The 23,534-nt window shown below is 33.8% G+C and overlaps 1 protein-coding gene across 1 annotated transcript; it reads left to right on the top strand.

The window, feature by feature from the left end:
• Window positions 1-17,540: 17,540 nt before the first annotated feature.
• On the top strand, window positions 17,541-21,649 carry LOC145004893 (protein FAR1-RELATED SEQUENCE 5-like). The gene is made up of 8 exons (XM_078963916.1): window positions 17,541-17,928; window positions 18,396-18,880; window positions 19,059-19,174; window positions 19,258-19,309; window positions 19,391-19,482; window positions 19,654-19,995; window positions 20,334-20,394; window positions 20,960-21,649. The coding sequence occupies exons 1-8, from the start codon at window positions 17,541-17,543 to the stop codon at window positions 21,647-21,649; spliced, it is 2,226 nt and encodes a 741-aa protein (XP_078820042.1).
• Window positions 21,650-23,534: the final 1,885 nt, after the last annotated feature.

The following is a 23,534-nucleotide window of genomic DNA, read 5'->3' as shown; positions in this document are numbered from 1 at the left end:
CGCTAGAAGATTCTTACATCGTAGAAATGGCAAATGGAAAGGTTGAGTGCGCTAATGATATTTACATAGGGTGTACTCTCACTCTAGACAACCATTTGTTCAAAATTGACCTTATGCCGGTCACCATAAAAAGCTTCGATATAATCATTGGTATGGATTGGTTAAGCCTTCATCGTGCCGACATTCTATGTTACGAAAGGGCCGTCCGCCTCAATCTGCCGAATGGCAACGTTCTCACCGTTTATGGCAATAAACCTAGTGCGAACCTACAAATCATCTCTTGTGTTAAAACCCAAAAGTACCTCCGAAAGCAATACCATGCTTTCTTAGCCCACAACGTAGACAAGAAACAGGAGGTAAAGGACATCAAAGAAATTCCAGAAGTATGCAACTTCCCAGATGTTTTCCCAGACGATCTGCCTGGTGTACCACTCGCACGACAAGTCGAATTTCGGATAGACTTAATACCAGGAGCTACCCCGTCGCCAGGGCTCCAAATCGCTTAGCACCGGCAGAAATGCAAGAACTATTCAGCCAGTTGAATGAACTATTGAACAAAGGATTCATCAGGCCAAGCTTCTCGCCCTGGGGAGCACCAGTCTTATTTGTAAAGAAGAAGGATGGGTCTTTTTGTTGGATTAGTGTCTAAGTCCATAACTGTTTTGGTATGTACTTGACCCGATTATGAGCATGGTCCTTTTGGGTTGCCTTCACCATAGCAATATGTAGGATGATTTAAGAAGAGAAAGGTTTAAATATGATTTATTAATATATTATGAGAATAATATATTAAAGGAGAAATCATATTGTTTAATTAATATTGGTCAAGAATTAATTAAGAATTAATTTTGTGGCTAAAAGAGATTAATTAAACTTAGGGGACTGAAGTTGTAATTATAAGATAATTATAATTGGGCTATGGATCACCTAATAATATATAGGTTGAACGAATTCTATGGGAAGCCATTAGAAATCGTCCAAGGGATATGTTTAAGGAGTCCATGGGCTGCTTAGGGCCTAAGCAGTCAGATTAGGGTTTCCTAGTTGTAAACCCTAATAGCCTACATGTATAAAAGGGACCCTTAAGCCCCAAAAATGTGGACAACACTTCCATTAGGGTTTCCAGCCGTTTTTGGTGCCTCCTTTTCTTCTACTCTTCATCCAAGTTGCATATGGTGTTTGTGACTCCATTAGAGGTACTACATTTTTGGTGCTTGCTTTCAAGAGCTAAGGAAATTCAAGGAACTAGTTGTTATTTCTATATAACAACAAAAGGTATGTATTCTAGCTTTATATATGAATTTCGAAAATTATAGTAGCATGCCAGGTTTCTTTTTGTGTTCATAAAGTTGTATAACTAATAGTGAAAACATAGATCCAATACTAGGGTTGCATGCACACATAGGATTGTTTGTATAAAACCCATCAGTGGTATCAGAGCCATTGGTTTTTGTTTTCAATTAGCTTTTATTCAATTTTATGAACTTGACATATTAGGGTTTATGGCTAATGAACCTTAAAGGCTAGGTAATTTTGTCAATTAGGGTTGCAAAACCCTAGATAGGGTTTCCCAAATCCTTTCCTTAGCCTCCAAGATTTTGAAATCTAGGGTTATCCAACCCTTGGATTTCGAAATTACCTCCTTCCCCAAGGTTAGATCCTAAATTTTAGGGATTTGGATGATCCCATATCTTGTAATTATCTTTTAATTGTTAAATATGGTAATTAAAGATCTTGAATTATCCCATCCCTTATTTTCAAGATTTAGAGAGGGATTCAAGGGATTAGGATATCTTAGATGTATAATTGGTAATTATCCTCATGATCTAGATAATCCCTTGTGATTTAATAATTTAAATTAATTGGTTAATTTATGGTAATTATTAAATCAAGAGTTTTAATATTTAAAATTTTAATTTAAATGTCTTAAATTCGAAAATTTTAAGTGAGATTAAAACCTAATTGTTTTGAAGAGTTTCAAAACTTGCCCTCAAGTTTTGGAATTTAAATTGTTGATTAAAAGTTAATTTTGAAAGTCTAAAATCCAAAACCCTGATTTTGAAAAGTTCAAATTAAACCCTTATGGCTTTATTAAATTAATTAAGTGTATAATTAAAAGAGATTTAATAAATCCATAATGATTTTGGTTAATTAAAAGTATAATTTAAACCACCTGGTATTTTAAAAGTGTAAAATACACTCTTATACTATATATAACATTAAAAGCTTAATATTATATATGTATAACTAAAAGGTCAATCTTACCGTTAGTAGGCCTCATTCACGAAGCTAGTCTATAAGGGGTGTTTAAGGAAATTGCCTATAAAATGGCGATTGAATGGGTATCCACTCTTACCCACCACACTCTTGACTAGTGGAGGGTCGTTAGCCGAACGGGTAGGATAGGACAGAAACCTTCCATTATAAGTATAATGAAGTACAAAGTAACTAAATGCTTTTTAAAATTCCCAAATCATAGTTACTTTAGGCAAAATGTGAAATTGTATGCTAACCCATGGAGTTACACTTCGTACCCTTGTCAAACGTTAGTGGAGCGTGTGTGGTTAACCGGCACACTAATTTGGGGATGACATTGGTGGCAAAGGGTGGCTCGATGCTTATCATAGATCAATGGAGCGTGTGTGGCTAACCGGCACATTGATTAGGTGATAGTAGCATTGGGTGCACCACGTGATTCGTATGGTTATTTACACCTTGTTTGTGATCCTCGGCATCCCAGTCACGAATAGTAGGGCATAACCGAGATTAAACATGCCATTGAAGAGTTCAATGAGTCTCAAAAGATCTAGGAGTTTCAATTCATTTAAAACTTAAACTTCTTTTTCGTTTTTCATGGTGGAAATTGGTAAATCGTCATTTACTTACCTTCAAATATTCTGCAACTAGATTACGGCATCCCTCTTCTAGGTTGTAGAGTATTGTGTTGGATCCTAGCTTGATGTTTCATTTGGGTGTTACATCAAGAATTCTAATCAACTTAACTTGAATTTTCTCCCGTTTTGTAGATGTCTGGATCTTACAATGGTCTTCCCAAATCCTTTGGAACAAGCTTTCCAAATGAAGATGACGTTCCGAGATACGATCAAGGAAATGAGAGTCATGCTTCACTTCCTCCACCTCCTCCAATTATTCTCCCTGACCCACAAGTTCAAAGGCTTGAAAAGTTCAAGCTCACTCAATCCCTTTTGGCAAGTAAACACGAAGATGGGAAACCTGTGTGTGCGCACGTCTTAGAGATGAAGTCATACATTGATAGGTTAAACATGTTGGGTGTCGAGATTTCAAGTGAGTTGGCTGTTGACTGGGTTCTTCAGTCACTTCCTGAATCATATAGTGAGTTCGTTAGAGAGTACTATATGATGGACCACGACGTGACCCTAATTGATCTCACCTATTTGCTTATAGCTGCTGAATCAGCAATGATTTGGCGTGCTGGTCAAGCAAATTTGTCTAGTGAATCAAACTCCCAAACTTTAATGCACACTGGCAACATTGGAAGTCCAGAAAGAACTAAGTCTGTGATTGTCCGATGTGTTGTGCCAAAGGAGTCTATTTGCTTTTATTGCCAAGAGAAGGGGCATTGGAGACGAAGCTGCCCTAATTACCTGAGAGATCTAAGAGATGGGAGAGTCAAGACGTATGGCTCTGCTTTAGGTAAAATCCATTAACTAACTCTTTTAAGTTCCTATTCTAGATTCTTAATACATGATGTGATAAGATTACATTTTGATGTTTTGAAGGATCGAGGAAAAGAGAGGAAGCTTGAGAAAAGAAGTGAGCTGAATCTAATCATGAAGAAATGGATGTCGATCGCATTACTTGAAGAATGGATTCTTGAGCTACTACTTGGAGTTAGAATAGATTGTTAAGAAATATGTAATAACATAGTTTTTCAATTGAATTACATTGTAAGGACAAATTTTTTCCGCAATAAAATAAAATTTGATTTTGTCTTATTTATTTATCCTTACAATGAAATATATGAAAAATTGATGTTCATGTACTTCTATTATTAGCAAAATGGATTTGATTCTTAATTATGGAAATGTCAAAAGTGTACCAAATACGGAGACTTTCTCATCGCCCAAGTTTCAATTGGACAGAAACTTGGAATCATGCAATGTGTATTGTATGATGAATGGAAAACTTTCACATTTGGGAAACTTAGACTAATTCTTTGGCAAAGTGTCAATTAAAGGACAAGGAGATCAAGTACACAAGGTTGTGTGTTGATCAAGTCCACCACAAGAGTGACAAAGATATTCGTCAAGATTTACTAAATCTTAGTAAATATGATTATACTTATAAGATTAAGTATAATTCTGAGTTGATTGAAAAAGTTTCAATGAATAGTAGAACGAATAAAGAAGAATCAAGTAGGCAGAAAGATAAAAGTTTCTCTATTCTAAGAAGAAGGGAGAGTACCTTTTATTGTGTTTTATGATAAGTCTTAATGATTAAGAACCATATCTCAATTGATCCTCTAAGTGAGTCTTAGTGCATTTGCATGTCTAAGAAGAGGTATCAAGTATTGTAGAAATGGATATATCAATAAGTCAATCATACTTCGTTCCAATATCAAGTCTTAGAGTCAAGATTGTGACATTGAGTGAAAAGTCTTAAGTAGGTTTATAACACTCATCAAATGTGGAATTTGGAAAAATTTTCTTATTCTTGCACATTTGAAATTGGTAAGTTGTGCTGTCTTGGATAAGACAAAGACCAACTAGGACCAATTGTGTGAAGTGTTTTGTCTTGATAAATGCTTCACTAACTCTTGAATATTTGTTTGTCAAGAAATGTTTCTTGACAAGAGAATCTTATATGTCAAGAAGTCAGTGGGAGTCTTAATGGTCTTGAAAAGTTTCAAGAACAAATCAAGAATAAACCTTATCGATCATCACTAGCACACGACTTGAGGTTTACAACCTATCGTGCTGATATTGTTTTGTTTCTGTGCCATTCCAATTGAGTTAATTGTGTATATGAGTTCTATGAGTTCTCATTTGAATACACACTAAAGCCTTAGTCGATGGAAAGTAAATTGATATGTAAGGACAAGTTACTAAACTACTTGGAAGGCATGGTGGGCACTCGTGTTACCATAGGGCAAGAAATCAAGATTAAGAAAGTTCAGTCCATATGAGTTTGGATTTGTCGCAAACCTTGTTTTTGGCAAATTCACATGGATAGGAACTCATACACCATAAAATCTAAGTGTCATAAGATTCCCTCCTTCATGAAAATGACTGTGAGGAAATGCTTTCACTAAGAGAGATTTTAAGAAGATAGCAATTGAGAAAATTGTATTCTCAAATTCGATTATGGTTACGGCATCCCTTTCCATAGTTCGAATTGTGAGATTTGGCAATTAGTTTCAACATTTGGAACTTAGTAACATAAGTAATGAATTGTTTAAACACACATATGAGCTATCTAAGGCAAAGGTGTATAAGGTTAAGAAGCTTAGATAAAGGCTTATCGAAGCATCTGGTATTAGAAATATGAATTTCAGAAATTCAATAGGCATTGTTTTCTGGAAGTTCATTTGTTTTCTGAATACATGTCAAAGCTAGTGGGAGCATAAATGTTATGCTTATATGATAATCATCATGATAGTGGGAGCACAAGTGTTATGCTTATGGCGAGTATTGCAAGTTAGCAATATTAATTATAGAAAAACAAAGATTCCATTTGCAAAGTTGCATGGGTTGAAAAGTTGTTTTGCTATGTTTCAAAATCTAAAGCTTAGATTAAGAAATTTTAATATTTTCAGTCAAAGGATACATTGTGTGTTCTTAAAATTCGATTATGATTACGGCATCCCTCTTCATAGTTCGAATTGTGAGAACATGACACATAAAATATTATGGCAAAAGATTGGTAAAGTATCATATCTTTATGTAAGACATTATGCATCGTGTCCCATACGCTTCGGGTATAGGATCGATTGTAAATGCTATAGTATTTTACCATTCTAAAATTTTCCAAATGTCTAGCGCATTAAGAGGGAAAAAGGAATAGAATTGGTTTTGACTGAAAGAATTTAACAACTATCAAAGGACGATCCAAAGTTCGCTGAGGATTGATCGCTTGTAAGTAGTTGGAAGTATGGTATTGGATGGACCATATCAACATTATTATGAATAGATAAGATTCTATTAAGAATAAGTTGTCATATGGCAAATGTGGAAATGTTTCCATATTGGGAGTTGGATATTGAGAGTCTATGCCTAGATTAGAAACTTTTATGCAAGAAGGATGTTCAAAGGAATGTACTTTGAATGTGAGACTTCACATCTATGGAATTGTCTTGTAACAATTTCTAAGAAAGTACTTTGTAATTTCATTAGCTACGTCTTGGTGACTTTTGTGCTATGATTTTGCAAAGGGATCGTTGCATAAAATGTTAGAATCTAGCATATTCTAGTAGTGGCAAGAACCTTGTGTTCTTACACTAATAATTAGGATTAAGGAATTGTGAAATGAGCATCATTGGAAAAGTTTTCAGGTGATCTATTTCGCAAAGCATGGACCATAGGAAACAAAGTGTGCATGTTTAGAGCATGGGACAATTGTTGGTATAATTAATGAGTTGATTATCCGAAACATTAAATGATAAATAATGAGTAATCAATATGGTGGATAAATAGAAGGGTTTTATTTACTCTCACAAGTTTGAGGCCATATAGGATTAAGTATTGTTGTCATGTTTCAATTTGCATGTTTTGACTTCCAGAATAACTAGGTTATTCAAACATCCACAGTTGGTCATACGTTGGGAGTAGGTATGAATAAAGACTGTCATGAATCTGTCTGTAGATTGTCTGAAGTGTTTAGACATGGCACAAGTTTACTGCAGAGTTCGTGAGTGCTTTGATAAGATTAAAGTATTGGATTAAACCCACGCTCACTTGGATCACTTCACGGTTTTATCACGAGTGATTAGTGAGACGATAATATTGTATATTCTTGAAACCGAGACGTGTGAGTTGTTATTTGTTGGTCAGTTACACATTGATAATAAGTAAACGCACCAGTAACTTGGTGTTATAAAACTTATTGTTGTGTGTGATTCGATCAGTAAATGCAAGCGAGCATTTGAGTCGAAGTTTATCCATTCCTTTTACCCAAAGTGGGATAAAAGCGATATATGTGGGCCTCTCGATGATTTAGTGATGACACCTAAGCGCTTGGCCAAGCCAAGACTAAGTTGATGTGTTCAATTGTAGTCTGTTATCAGTCGTCATGAATCGGAAGTCGGGAAATAGTATAGAGAGAATGATTGAAATTCATGTCTTTTGTCTATACGATATCTTGAGAATGGCAAATGGAAAGGTTGAGCGCGCTAATGATATTTACATAGGGTGTACTCTCACTCTAGACAACCATTTGTTCAAAATTGACCTTATGCCGGTCACCATAAAAAAACTTCGATATAATCATTGGTATGGATTGGTTAAGCCTTCATCGTGCCGACATTCTATGTTACGAAAGGGCCGTCCGCCTCAATCTGCCGAATGGCAACGTTCTCACCGTTTATGGCAATAAACCTAGTGCGAACCTACAAATCATCTCTTGTGTTAAAACCCAAAAGTACCTCCGAAAGCAATACCATGCTTTCTTAGCCCTCATCGTAGACAAGAAACAGGAGGTGAAGGACATCAAAGAAATTCCAGAAGTATGCAACTTCCCAGATGTTTTCCCAGACGATCTGCCTGGTGTACCACTCGCACGACAAGTCGAATTTCGGATAGACTTAATACCAGGAGCTACCCCGTCGCCAGGGCTCCATATCGCTTAGCACCGGCAGAAATGCAAGAACTATCCAGCCAGTTGAATGAACTATTGAACAAAGGATTCATCAGGCCAAGCTTCTCGCCCTGGGGAGCACCAGTCTTATTTGTAAAGAAGAAGGATGGGTCTTTTTGTTGGATTAGTGTCTAAGTCCATAACTGTTTTGGTATGTACTTGACCCGATTATGAGCATGGTCCTTTTGGGTTGCCTTCACCATAGCAATATGTAGGATGATTTAAGAAGAGAAAGGTTTAAATATGATTTATTAATATATTATGAGAATAATATATTAAAGGAGAAATCATATTGTTTAATTAATATTGGTCAAGAATTAATTAAGAATTAATTTTGTGGCTAAAAGAGATTAATTAAACTTAGGGGACTGAAGTTGTAATTATAAGATAATTATAATTGGGCTATGGATCACCTAATAATATATAGGTTGAACGAATTCTATGGGAAGCCATTAGAAATCGTCCAAGGGATATGTTTAAGGAGTCCATGGGCTGCTTAGGGCCTAAGCAGTCAGATTAGGGTTTCCTAGTTGTAAACCCTAATATCCTACATGTATAAAAGGGACCCTTAAGCCCCAAAAACGTGGACAACACTTCCATTAGGGTTTCCAGCCGTTTTTGGTGCCTCCTTTTCTTCTACTCTTCATCCAAGTTGCATATGGTGTTTGTGACTCCATTAGAGGTACTACATTTGTGGTGCTTGCTTTCAAGAGCTAAGGAAATTCAAGGAACTAGTTGTTATTGCTATATAACAACAAAAGGTATGTATTCTAGCTTTATATATGAATTTCGAAAATTATAGTAGCATGCCAGGTTTCTTTTTGTGTTCATAAAGTTGTATAACTAATAGTGAAAACATAGATCCAATACTAGGGTTGCATGCACACATAGGATTGTTTGTATAAAACCCATCACTTTTCGCATGTGCATAGACTATCGAGAACTAAACAAACTCACTATCAAGAACCGTTATCCCCTACCCCGAATCGATGACCTCTTCGACCAGCTCCAAGGAGCCAGCTACTTTTCAAAAATCGACCTGAGGTCGGGCTATCATCAACTGCGAGTTCAAGAAGAGGATATCCCCAAGACGGCATTCAGAACTCGCTATGGGCACTATGAGTTTGTAGTGATGCCATTCGGGCTAACTAACGCGCCTGCGGTGTTCATGGATTTGATGAATCGAGTGTGTCGACCCTTCTTGGATAAATTCGTCATCGTATTCATCGATGATATCTTGGTCTATTCGAGGAGCGAAGAAGAACACAGACAACACCTACGACTAGTTCTGGAGGTTTTAAGGACCGAGAAGCTTTACGCTAAATTCTCAAAGTGTGAATTTTGGCTCCGAGAAGTAGGATTCCTTGGCCACGTAGTAAGCAAGGAAGGAATACATGTGGACCCCTCGAAGATCAAAGCAATCGAAAATTGGTCAACACCTATAACGCCAACAGAAATCCGACAGTTTTTGGGACTCGCAGGCTACTATCGAAGATTCATACAAAACTTCTCCAAGATCGCTAAGCCTCTCACCACCTTGACTCAAAAAGGTGTAGTGTTCGAATGGGAAGATAAACAAGAAGCCGCCTTCCAGACACTAAAGCAAGCCCTATGCAGCGCACCAGTCTTGTCTCTTCCAGAAGGAACTGATGATTTTGTAGTGTATTGCGATGCTTCAAATCAAGGCCTCGGCTGTGTGCTCATGCAAAGGGGAAGAGTCATCGCTTATGCATCAAGGCAACTGAAGACACATGAAGTTAATTGCACAACCCACGACCTTGAACTGGGAGCGGTGGTGTTCGCCCTGAAGATCTGGAGGCACTACCTCTACGGCACCAAGTGCACCATCTTCACTGATCACAAAAGTCTTCAGCACATTCTCAATCAAAAAGAACTTAACATGCGCCAAAGAAGATGGGTGGAATTACTGAATGACTACGAATGTGAAATTCGCTACCACTCGGGCAAGGCTAATGTAGTAGCCGATGCCTTAAGCAGGAAGGAATACTCGGGTCGCCGAGTAAAATCCCTAGCCATGACCATCCACTCCCAACTGGCCACCCAGATCAAGGACGCCCAATTAGAAGCCCTGAAACCAGAAAACGTGGCAAGCGAAGCACTAAGGGGGATGGATAAGAACTTGGAAGTCAAAGGGGATGGAACTCGTTATCTCATGAATCAAATCTGGACACCGAAGTTCGGTGGGTACCGAGACGTTGTAATGAACGAGGCCCACAAGACTCGATACTCCATTCACCCGGGGTCAGATAAGATGTATCTAGACCTCAAAAGGTTATACTGGTGGCCAAACATGAAGGCTGAAATTGCTACTTATGTGAGCGAGTGCCTCACTTGCGCCAAGGTCAAGGTGGAATCTCAGAAGCCATCAGGACTGCTTCAACAACCGGATATACCCGAGTGGAAGTGGGAGCGAATAACCATGGACTTCGTAACCAAACTGCCTAAGATATTAGGTGGGATGGATACCATATGGGTGGTTGTGGACAGATTGACCAAGTCCGCGCACTTCCTGCCAATAAAGGAAACAGACAAGATGGAAAAGTTGACCAGGACGTACATTAAAGAGATCGTGCGACTACATGGTGTACCAACATCCATTATCTCGGATCGAGATAGTAGATTCACCTCGCGTTTCTGGCAGTCCCTACAGAAGTCTCTGGGAACCAGGCTAGACATGAGTACGGCCTACCATCCACAAACGGACGGACAAAGCGAGAGAACCATCCAGTCGTTGGAAGACATGCTGAGAGCCTGTGTGATAGATTTTGGTAAGGCATGGGATACCCATCTACCGCTTATCGAATTCTCTTATAATAACAGTTATCACACTAGCATTGGAGTCGCTCCATTTGAAGCTCTCTACGGTCGCAAGTGTAGATCACCACTGTGTTGGGCCGAAGTTGGAGATACTCAGCTAGCCAGAGGGCAAGTCCCTGATAGCACCTTACTGGGCCTGAAATCATAAGGGAAACCACAGAAAAGATCATTCAAATTCGGGAAAGACTAAAAGCGTCTCGTGATCGACAAAAGAGTTACGCGAATAAGCGACGCAAACCTTTAGAATTCCAGGTCGGAGACCGGGTACTACTAAAAGTTTCCCCCTGGAAGGGGATGATACATTTCGGTAAACGGGGGAAACTAAACCCAAGGTACATCGGTCCGTTCGAAATCCTTGCTAGGATTGGTCCTGTGGCGTACAAACTCCGACTACCACAAGAACTTAGTAATGTGCACCCTACCTTCCACGTGTTCAACTTAAAGAAGTGTCTGTCTGACGAGACACTCGTAATACCACTCGAAGAAATCGAAGTTAATGAAAATCTCCACTTTGTGGAGGAACCTGTCGAGATCATGGATCGAGAGATCAAGAGAACAAAACAAAGTCGTATTCCCATAGTGAAGGTTCGTTAGAACGCGAAACGAGGGCCTGAGTTTACCTGGGAACGTGAAGATCAAATGAAGCAAAAGTATCCACAACTTTTCCCAAACCCTTGAAGTCCCAGCCGAATTTAAATTTTGGGACGAAATTCCCTCTAACGGGGGGATGATGTGACAATCGTCAATCTTGAGTCAAGTCAAGTCATCAAGTCAAGCCGGTCAACTCTATTAAACCTTGTGTATTAGGGTTTGTGTTATATTCATACTGTATAACTTGCTATATTAATGGGAAAACATCACTTGAGAAAAGTCTTGTGTTAAAAATTTCCTAAGCCCTAGTACTAATCAATGAACTAAACTGATAAAAACCATGTTGCATACTCATTAGGAGTGTGTGGGATCCTTAATCATGACTTAACGGGGCTCAAGAGACTCGCATTACGGAGCCAAACACTCACAAATGCCACACTTGAAATCTCTCTCAAATATCTCTTCGTATGAAAAATCTCTCCAAGAATGTCAAATCTCTCCCAAATCTCTCCAAGTATGTGAAATCTCTCTCAACTATCTCTCTGTATGAGAAATCTCTCCAAGAATGTCAAATCTCTCCCAAATCTCTCCAAGTATGTGAAATCTCTCTCAAATATCTCTTCGTATGAAAAATCTCTCCAAGAATGTCAAATCTCTCCCAAATCTCTCCAAGTATGTGAAATCTCTCTCAACTATCTCTCTGTATGAGAAATCTCTCCAAGAATGTCAAATCTCTCCCAAATCTCTCCAAGTATGTGAAATCTCTCTCAAATATCTCTTCGTATGAAAAATCTGTCCAAGAATGTCAAATCTCTCCCAAATCTCTCCAAGTATGTGAAATCTCTCCCAAATCTCCCCCAAATAGTTCCCGTAACTTTTTAGAATCACTCGGGTCATTCCGGCCCTTAACCGGGTCAAAAACAGCTTAAAACGGGGCGAAAACGAGAAAAATAGGCTTTAGGAACCGAAACCGGAGTGAGAGGCCTCTTAGGACCAGAGACCGAGCCTCTAGTGGCTAAGAGACCCGAGACCGAGCCTCTGGTGGCTAAGAGACCCGAGACCGAGCCTCTGGTGGCTAAGAGACCCGAGACTGAGCCTCTAGTGGCTAAGAGACCCGAGACCGAGCCTCTGGTGGCTAAGAGACCCGAGACCGAGCCTCTGGTGGCTAAGAGACCCGAGACCGAGCCTCTGGTGGCTAAGAGACCCGAGATCGAGCCTCTGGTGGCTAAGAGACCCGAGACCGAGCCTCTGGTGGCTAAGAGACCAGAGACCGAGCCTCTGCCTCTGTCGCTTCACGCTCTGCTCCTCTCGGTCCCTGTTCGCTACTCCGCCCCTTCTGTCTCTTCGCGCCTCTATTCTCTCTTTCCCCCTCTCGGTTCCTTCCTTTCTCTTCTCTCCTCTCGGTTCTGCCTCCCTCTCTCTCTCGGTTCAGCATAAGAAGGCCGAGCCTCGGCCAGACTTCGGGAAAATGCCACTTTTAGCCCATTTTTTATATTTTTAACATTTTAAGCCCGTTTTTCATGATTTTAAAGCGGGATTTTCTCCAGAAATTATATTTTAATATAATAAACTCTAAATATTCATAATTTAAACTTATTTTTATGAAAATCATTATTTAAATAATAAAGATCTAATGGGGGATTTATTTAAGGTGGAGTGTTGACTTTGCCTTAACTTATGACACAAGCAACCACCCCACACCCACTCTATGACCAGCCATACCTCCCCACCTTACCTATGTCACTTCAATGTTCCCTTACACTCAAATTTCACTCACTCCCACGTTTTTGAGCTGGAACAAACAACCACACTCCTCATTTTCTCTCATTTCTCTCATTCCACTAAGTAACAAACACCACTTTTCTCTCAAACTCTTCTACACAAATTTTCGAGATCCAAGGCTGATTTCAAGTGTTCTTCCACACTTAGTAAGTAAAAATTCATCCTCCCTATTATTATTTCACTTCATTCTACTCAAGTCTTTGATTGCTTACACAAACTCCCTAACTATAATGTTAGATTCTCGAAAACCTTCAAGGCATCTCCAAGTGTTCTTGAATTAAACACTTCCATTTTTCAACAATCATCTACTGAAATCACTTAAGGTGAGTTCATACCCCTACACTTTCATGTTTTCTCAAGTTTTCAGGGGGGGAGTACAAGTTAAAATCAGTAAGAACATAACTAAATTTTTCTAACTGCCTTCATCAGAAAGGTTCAACTCCATTCACGGACTGTTTTGGGCATCTTAAACATTTTTGTTTTCAAAACTGTACAAGGTGCAAATAGTTCAAGTTTTTAGCTTTAAAATGGCTACTTGCACATCTCCATACGATTTTTCTACAATTTATGGTGATTTTTACAAAACTGCCTATCATTTCGAACAACAATCCGGACCAGTTTGTGATTTTGGACTTTTTCACCCAAGTTGGAGGTCATTAAAAATCGTGATATAAATTATGAGTAAACTAGACACATTTTGTGAACTCTCAGAATTTACGGATCTAGTTTTCGACTTCGTATGATTTTTCTATGATTTTTCCAAAAACAGGGCAGAATGGCTAAAGTTAGCCAACAGCATGTAAATATCATAACACTTTGTATTATGTTGAGCAAAGTGTATAATCATAAGTTCTAATATTTGAATGTGTTTCCTTGTTAGTTTATCATTATGAACTGAAACTAAGTCATTCATATTAAATATTATTCATTCATTTAGAACACGTATTATTTAACTATAAAAAGTATAGTTTGATAAATTCATAACACTAATACATTTCCATAAAAGAATTCATACATATTACATACATTTTAGATAAACTATAATAGGTATAGTTTATGATACATCACTCAACGCACTCGTACAAAGAGGGTACATTCATACAAGAAAGATTTATATTCACACACATTTCACGTAAACTTGTTAACCTATGTTGTGAGACTCTCTCTCTCCCCGTACGTCCGAGTGCGGGATATAATTCCTGGTAGTTATAATCAGAATCTCCTTGAGGGAGAACGTGATACTTGTATATAGATATATATTGGGTTTGACACCCCACACCTTGCTGCTAGCTACAGTGGGACCTGCAGGTCTACGGGTGACAAATGTCATTTCATTTTCGCGACGCCTGAGAAACGTTGTGGCAGGTTCACATAGTCACAGTATGATTATAGCGACTCACTTAGGGAGATAACAATTCATAAAGTTTACGGGGTTTCATAAAACCGAAGTAGGTTTTAGGTTGATAAAAGAAATTTACTTTCCATATCATTTTAAACTCACAACATTTCTACTAAGAAACGATGATTTCTCATACATTCTAGTCTTTGGTTATAAGGCTACATTTTTCGGATTTCAAGGAAAATATCGGATTTTTATGAAACAAACGCGACATTTACATGTGAAAGACTTCTACTAAGTTTATTAATAAAAGCTTATGAACTCACCAACCTTTGTGTTGACACTATTCAAACAACTTGTATTCACAGGAAAACACTAATCAGGTTATCAAGTGCTTTTGAGGATGGGACGTTAAGGCGTCAAACTTTTCATATTTTGTCAACTTATTGTAATTGATTTTGAAACATGTAATTCATACAAGTGATGTAACTTTTTCAATTATATATATGTTAGTTGTGTTTGCTTAAATTACTATTGAAATTGTGGTTATGATACTATACATGAAGTCCTCCACCCCCGGACGTTTCCGCCATCCTTGGTTTGGGGGTGTGACAAATTTGTAAAAATATATTTCAAAATTGTTAAGGAGTTTATTTGTGGTGGTGGTTATGCAGGTGTTTCCCACTGTAAATCCATCTGTTATAAAATAGTTGAGAAATGTGGATTGCAAATTTATTGTAAATCCAAAACCATAATTAAACTCTAATTATTCAACTAAAACTTCATGGCTGTAATCTTTATATAAAATGATAAGGTTCTTGATTTTCATATTTGTAATATTTGGGTAACATGTTTGTTATAAATAATGTGGATTCTACTTGAAGCTCTTATTCACTAGTTATTACTACCCATTTAACAATTAATACATTTATTTTTATTTCTTGACTAATGACTTATAAAGTGCTTAGAATAATCTATTATCATTCTTGTTCTTATTATGCAAGTTTTATTAGGAGTTGGAGAGATTATAGCTTCATGATCATATGCAAAAGTAAGGTCTTATTTTTTTTATTGAATAAATGTTGTCTAACATGTTTGAAAACTATATTGAGAAAATAATGGCAAGCTTGAGAAATGGAAGGGGAAATCTATAAAAAGTTAGTACATAATGAGATTTTTTCTCTCAATGATAGGTGTGGAATCAACGAGCTAATCAATAAGAATACTTTCTAACTCCTTTTGATGAAACTTTTGATGCTATTTTTTAGTATTATTCATTAAATGTTGAATATGGATTTAATGTATGTCGCAAATTGAATTTTTCATGTTTATATATTGTTGGTTTTAAAATATAAATTTGATGTATGTTTAAGATTTTTCTGTGTTGAATATGTAATTATTTTTAATATTTTTATTAATTTATAATAACAAAATTTGTCACTAATCTGTCACAAAAATCCGTCTGTAATCCGTTAGTGAGTTATTACAAGATTTTGTTGGTAGTCTGTTAGTGAATTATTCCGTCAGTAATCCGTTGCAAAAAATATTTGTCGGTGATTCGTTACTAATTACCGACGGAAAATTCCGTTGCTAAAAATTAGTAGTAGTAGTCGGAAATCCGTTACAAACAATTAGTAACAAGAATATACTGACGGATTTTGGTTTGTTACAATTCCGTTGGTAAAGGGTATTATCGATGGTTTTGGCCGTCGGTAATGCTCTTTTTTTTTAGTAGTGTTAATGGTTACTTGTAATTAGAATAGGAATTAGAGATTATTTTCTGGATGGTTGTTATTAGGGTATACTTAGATTATGTATGATAATTATTGAGTGATTATAATTAGATGCTTAAGTTCCGAAAGAACGACAATTGTTCATGGATATTCTTATTATAGGTTTTTACATGGTTTTATATAATGAAAAAATCTACAATGTTTTCTTATTAACTATAGATTAAGAATAATGTGCGTACAAATTTAATATTATCCATCAAATTTTCATGAATATAATGAATTTGAAATACTCAAAAAAGTCGTATTTAAAATTTCAGTTTTGTAACATGCTTTGTTCTTTAAATCCACTTGGTGTTGGACTTTATATTTTATTATTAATTATTCGAGCAAGTCAACTTTTTTATGGAATATGTATTAATAATGCTTTCTTCATCATGTATCTTCAATAATTGACATGGTGTTTTAATTTTGTATACTTAAATGTCGTAAAAGATAAAACTTTTATTTTCTATTTATTTTTCGTTTTCATTATTATATTTTTAATTTGAACATGCTGTTCTTAAAATTTGTTCATTGTTGATTATGTTTTCTGTTGTCAAAGTGTTATTTTTTAATTTTTTTTTATAATGAGCGTTGACTTTATATATATATATATATATATATATATATATATATATATATATATATATATATATATATATATATATATATATATATATATATTGTAATTATCAAATGTTCTTTTAATTAAACTTCTAACTTCATTTATTTCCAAAAAAAATTATAAACTTCACATTCATCTGCCTCTTACATTGTTTTCATTTTCAACTATCATATATATAACCTAGTAGGTGTTCGACAAAAAGATGTGGTGTAACAAGAAGATAATAGTGAAATTTTGAAAAGCTTGAAAGTAGCTCAAGTTAAGGGTTGAAGTTTAAGAACATTATAATGAATATATCAAACAAAATGACGTATTATGGTAGGTTTGGGTACCTAAGCTTATATACACTCAAAGGTATATATATATATATATATATATATATATATATATATATATATATATATATATATATATATGGAATGATTCAAATGGAAACCAAAAAAGATTAACAACCTAAGAACCAATTAATTTTAGCTTATAATTAACAACCATAAGAACATTTTATCTATAAGGCAATATTAGGTTTTTTATTATATTAACTAAATATGTTATTTTTGTCAATTTTAAAATTTTCATTATCTTGTCTGTAAGGGTATTTCCGTAATTAACAAAATCAAGCAAAAAGCAAATATTTTCCACACTACGTCAAGATTCTTTCGTTCAAATTCTTCAAACATTATTGGTTATTCATATTTCGTGACCGTCAATTTATATAGAATCAATTGATTCTGTTCGATTTTCATATATATAACGAGTTTGTATGGAATCGTTACCTGAAGAATCATCGTCTTCTAAGTTGGATCCGATGTCTGTTCAAAGCGTATCAGGAACAGATGAATTGAATGTTCAATCTTTAGCTCAATCTGATTACGATATTGCAATGGAAGGTGAATCAGAAGCAGGTATCTCGTCTTCTAAGTTGGATCCGATGTCTGTTCAAAGCATATCAGGAACAGATGAATTGAACGTTCAATCTTTAACTCAATCTGATTACGATATTGCAACGGAAGGTGAATCAGAAGCAGGTATCTCGTCTTCTAAGTTGGATCCGATGTCTGTTCAAAGCGTATCAGGAACAGATGAATTGAATGTTCAATCTTTAGCTCAATCTGATTACGATATTGCAACGGAAGGTGAATCAGAAGCAGGTATCTCGTTTCCTTCTGTTTGTTACTAATTTAATCCGTTTTTAATTCTTATACATTAAAAAAGTACTTAGGTAGTTGAATATGATGTTCTACCCGTTATTAAGATGTGAATTGATTTCCTTCTGTGAAATTTCAGTTGTTTTTTATTTATAATATTTGTATTTTTACATATACTGTGAAATAGAGTTTAGTTATGTACTTGTTTTCATATGTAAATGTCTGAAATAGAGTTTTTATTTGTTAATTTTATTTATTATTTCCAATTAAACTGTGAATTCTCCTTTTTTTTGTTTTTTATTTATAATATTTGTATTTATAATTACAATCTTCTAACTGTTATTAACCTGTGAATGTATTTGGTTATGTATAATATAAATGTAATTATACTGTGAATTTTTAATTGTTTTTGTGCATATATTACAATATGTGTCTTTTAAGTTGATATATGTTTTTATTTTTCTTATTAGGTCAAGATAGTTTTTCTGAATTTTTCTCTCCTGCTGGAACTCATAAAATATGGATTTTTGAGGATGTTGATGATGTTAAACCAAAGTTGTTTAGCAAATATCTGAGTATTGAAGATGCAATGGATATGTATAGGGCCTACGCTGCTAAAGCTGGTTTTGATGTAAGAAAAGGTTTTACAAAGATAAACACTAAGTCACGTGTTCTTACTCATCGATCAATGTTGTGCAATAGAGAGGGATTTCCTCAAAGTGTGTATGTGGACACAACTGATTCTAAAAATAATAAACCTCATAGAAATTCGAATATTAAAAGGAAAGGATGTCCAGCTTTTGCAAAATTTAGAAGAGTAGGAAATTCAGATGTTTTTGAGCTACACAAATTTGAAGAAAGACATAATCATGATTTGGTTGCAAAAGATTATAGGTATTTATTGAGGTCTAATAGGCAATTGGACAACACTGCTCAAGAATTCATTAAAAATATGGTAAGGGTAAAATTTGATCCAATGAAAGCATACAAAATAATGCAAGAGCTAAAAGCGGCAAACAATGTTGGAGCACTGTTGTTGACTACAAGAATCAGTCTAGAAAAGTGAATTGTTTTATTGAAAAGGATGATGCAATTTGGATAGAATGAAAGACAATCCTACTCTTACATTTTAGTTTATATGTGAGAAAGGAAAGTTAGTTTCACTTTTTTGGGCTGATGAAGCTGCAAAGGCGAACTATAGAGAATTTGGTGATGTTGTTTCTTTTGATGCTACTTTTCGGACGAACAAGTAAGTTTTTTTATATTTTGTTTTATTATATTATTTTGTTTTTTTGTTTTTATACTAACTTTTTTTATATATTTATTTTTTAGATATCGTATGGTATTTGTTCGTTTCACAGGAATTGATAACCATAGAAAGAGTGTTACTTTTACAATTGGTCTTTTGAGTAGTAAAACTACAAAATCTTATGTTTGGCTGCTTAATTTTTTTTTTTTTTTGAAGACTTTTGGTAAACAGCCGACTGTAGTTCTCACTGATGAAGATGTTGCAATGAAAATTGCAATTGAGAGAATATTGCCTGATTCACGTCACAGGTTATGTATGTGGCATATAACCCAAAAGTTTCCTTCCAAGGTATATAATTTAAATTTTTAGAACATTTATTTCTTGTGAATTTTTATGTTTTTTGTCTATGATTTGAATTTTGTTAGATTATATTATTTTTACCTCACTTTTGATTATGTTATTTATTATGTGTTATTAAGTTGTGAATTTTTTCTTTACGTATGTGCTGAACTTGCTGATGATATGAAATTCAAGAAACGTTTCAATAAGCTGATTTGGAATTCTATGACAGATGCTTCTGAGTTTGATATTAGATGGAGAAGTTTTATTGAAGATTATAAGCTTCAAGAGATTTCATGGTTTTCAAAAATGTTTCATATGAGAGAAAGTTGGATTCCAACATATTTTAGAGACAAGTCATTGTCTGATTTAATGAGGACCACTTCTAGGTCAGAAAGCATGAATTCTGCATTCAACAAAATTTCTCACTGGGGTAATTCATTAGTTAAGTTCTTCACTTCTTTTGATTCAACTATGGACAGGCAAAGACATAATCAATGTTACTTAGACCATCTTAGTAATATTTCTAAGATTAAAAGTAAAATTTCACTAAAAATCATGGAACATGCTGCTGATATTTATACTAATGAAGTCTTCATAAAAGTGAAGAAAGACATTGAACAATCTCTATTTTCATGTTCACAATATAGTGTTACGAATGAAGAATTTTATGATAGATTTGTTGTTATGCAATATAAAGATATTATATGTAAATTATTATATATATATATATATATATATATATATATATATATATATATATAATTAACATCTTAAGTTCTGAATTATTAATATTTTTGTTTCTTTTTATTTTGTACAGGTTGTTTATGACAAGAAGGAATCAAGTTTTGAATGCTCTTGTTCATTGTTCGTTCAGAATGGTATATTATGCAGGCATATATATAATTTGAACATTGCTTCATTAGAACCTCAGATGGAATAACACCTTTGCACCAACGCCTAAGAATGTACTTTGAAGGAATCTTGTTTATTTGGTAAGTCCTAAAAATGCAAAATATATGCCTGCATAATATACCATTCTGAACGAACAATGAACAAGAGCATTCAAAACTTGATTCCTTCTTGTCATAAACAACCTGTACAAAATAAAAAGAAACAAAAATATTAATAATTCAGAACTTAAGATGTTAATATATATATATATATATATATATATATATATATATATATATATATATATATATATATATATATATATACATAATTTACCTTGAAAAAATAAGTCTTTTTTGGAACATTACATTCACTTTCTGAATCTTCTTCATTAACAACTGTTGGAGTAGACTTATATGTAAATTACGTGTATATATATATATATATATATATATATATATATATATATATATATATATATATATATATATATATAATTGACATCTTAAGTTCTGAATTATTAATATTTTTGTTTCTTTTTATTTTGTACAGGTTGTTTATGACAAGAAGGAATCAAGTTTTGAATGCTCTTGTTCATTGTTCGTTCAAAATGGTATATTATGCAGGCATATATTTTGCATTTTTAGGACTTACCAAATAAACAAGATTCCTTCAAAGTACATTCTTAGGCGTTGGTGCAAAGGTGTTATTCCATCTGAGGTTCTAATGAAGCAATGTTCAAATGATGAGACCTCATCACCATCATCATTGTTATATGATCCTCTTTCTCGTCAGGTTTTGAGTTTTGTGGAAGAAAGTGTGTCTAGTTTGAGTAAATATGCGGATGAGCTTAAGGAGTTTTTTGAGCTTATTAAAGAAGCAAAGTTGAAATTTGATGGTGTTTGTTCTACGTCAATCTCTTCAAATTCATTGTTGAAAAGAAAAGATATTTATGAGTTTGTTGAGTCATCCTATGGAGTGAAGAAGCCATCTATTTCTGATATTGGGAATCCTTCAGATGACATAAGTAATAAAGGATGTGGTACAGGTAAGAGGTTGAAAGGAGCTAGAGAAAAAGCCATTACTAATCAGTTAAACAAAAAAGGTTTTGTTCCAGGTGCAAACAATATGTTATTGGTCACAACAGTAGGTCATGTGAGCGTTTGGAAAGAGAATCAAAAGAAAAAGAAATGTGTAAAGATGGCAAAAATATGGATGCATGATCTATTTGAGAGATTTTGAAGATTTTTATCTTTTAGTTTTTAGTTTTTACTTGATAATGGTTTCTTTATATATATTATATAACATTTTTATCTTTTTGAATTGAATAGTATTTGTTTTGTACTCATAGTTTTATTTGTTTACATATAATGATTTTTAGTTAATAATCATTGTTAAGTTTGATATTACTAATATCTATGATTATTAATATTATATAAATACATTATATAAAAAAAAAGGAGAATTCACTATTTAATTGGAAATAAAAAATAAAATTAACAAATAAAAACTCTATTTCAGACATTTACATGTGAAAACAAGTACATAAATAAACAAAATCAGATTATAATAATAGTTACAACATCATATTTACAAATATTATAAATAAAAAACAAAAAAATGAGATTCACAGTTTAATTGGAAATAATAAATAAAATTAACAAATAAAAACTCTTTCAGACATTTACATGTGAAAACAAGTACATAAATAAACAAACTCACATTATAATAACATTTGCCACACCATATTTACATTTAAAAAACTATTTATCATATTAGAAGACACATATTATAATATATGAACAAAAGCAATTGAAAATTCATAGTATAATTACGTTTATATTATACATAACCAAATACATTCACAGTTTAATAACAGTTAGAAGATTGTAATTATACTTAAAAAACATTTATCAACAAAAAATACAAATATTATAAATAAAAAACAGAAAAAAAGGAAAATTCATAGTTTAATTGGAAATAAAAAGTAAATTAACAAATAATAACTCTATTTCAGAAATTTACATGTAAAAACAACTACATAACTAAACAAAATAATAACAGTTACAACATCATATTTACAGTTAAAAAACTATTTATCATATTAAAATTTCAAATTTTTAATTCACAACTTAATACTTTAGTCCTTTTGTTTTAATTTAAATATTCACAATTGTAAACATCAACAATTAACTAGAAATTCATATTTTTTAGATAATAAAATTTAACTCCAACATGTTAACCAAGTATGAAACATTATCCAAAATAAAAACATCATTAACACGATATTTGTTTAACTAGATAGAAGTCTTGAATAGCAGATAAACATTTATAAACATAACAAGAGTAGATATATATTATTTAGTCTTGACCAATCAACTGAAACCTTTCCTCATAGTTCTCCATTGCATGATTCACAACTTGTTTTTGTTCTTCTTTTGTCAGCTTTTCAAACTTAAGACTTTCTTCTATTATCTTATTGTTGTGGATGTTGATATCATTCACCAAGATCTTTGTAACATATTTTGATCGAAGCTTTGTCAATTGTTTTTTCTGCTGCTTTTGGTCTTTTTCAATCTCAGAATCCCAGTTATTTGGCCCTTGTCCTTTGAAAGTTTCCATATGTCTCATCAACATAACTCCACTGTCATTCATGTTGTTTTCTATCCACCACTTCAGTTTAAAAATTGCAACTTTCTTCTTCAGTAAATTGTCTACTATTGGATGTTCTTTTTTCAATCAAGTATAACACCACCATATTGAACTGTATTCAAAAATTTTATCAGCAACACTAATAAGATATAAAATTCACAATTAAAAGTTAATAAAAAACATTTGATTTTTTTGCTAAGTTATTAATTATACTCACCAAATTATATGGCAACATTCCATAAGTATCCACAATATCTTCTGTGGTTTTCTCATTGTCAATCAGATGTACACTACATTTTCGCAAATTGAAACAAATCATGTAGTAGTGCTTTCTGTGCAGTATTGGGAAGAACACCTGCATTAATAGTATAGTTGAAACTGTTAATACTTTAATATATATATATATATATATATATATATATATATATATATATATATATATATATATATATATATATATATATAATAAAAATTA

Source organism: Lactuca saligna, chromosome 7 (assembly GCF_052625555.1).
Source record: "Lactuca saligna cultivar CGN05327 chromosome 7, ASM5262555v1, whole genome shotgun sequence".
Lineage (NCBI taxonomy): Eukaryota > Viridiplantae > Streptophyta > Magnoliopsida > Asterales > Asteraceae > Lactuca > Lactuca saligna.
This window is presented reverse-complemented; position numbering and strand designations above follow the sequence as displayed.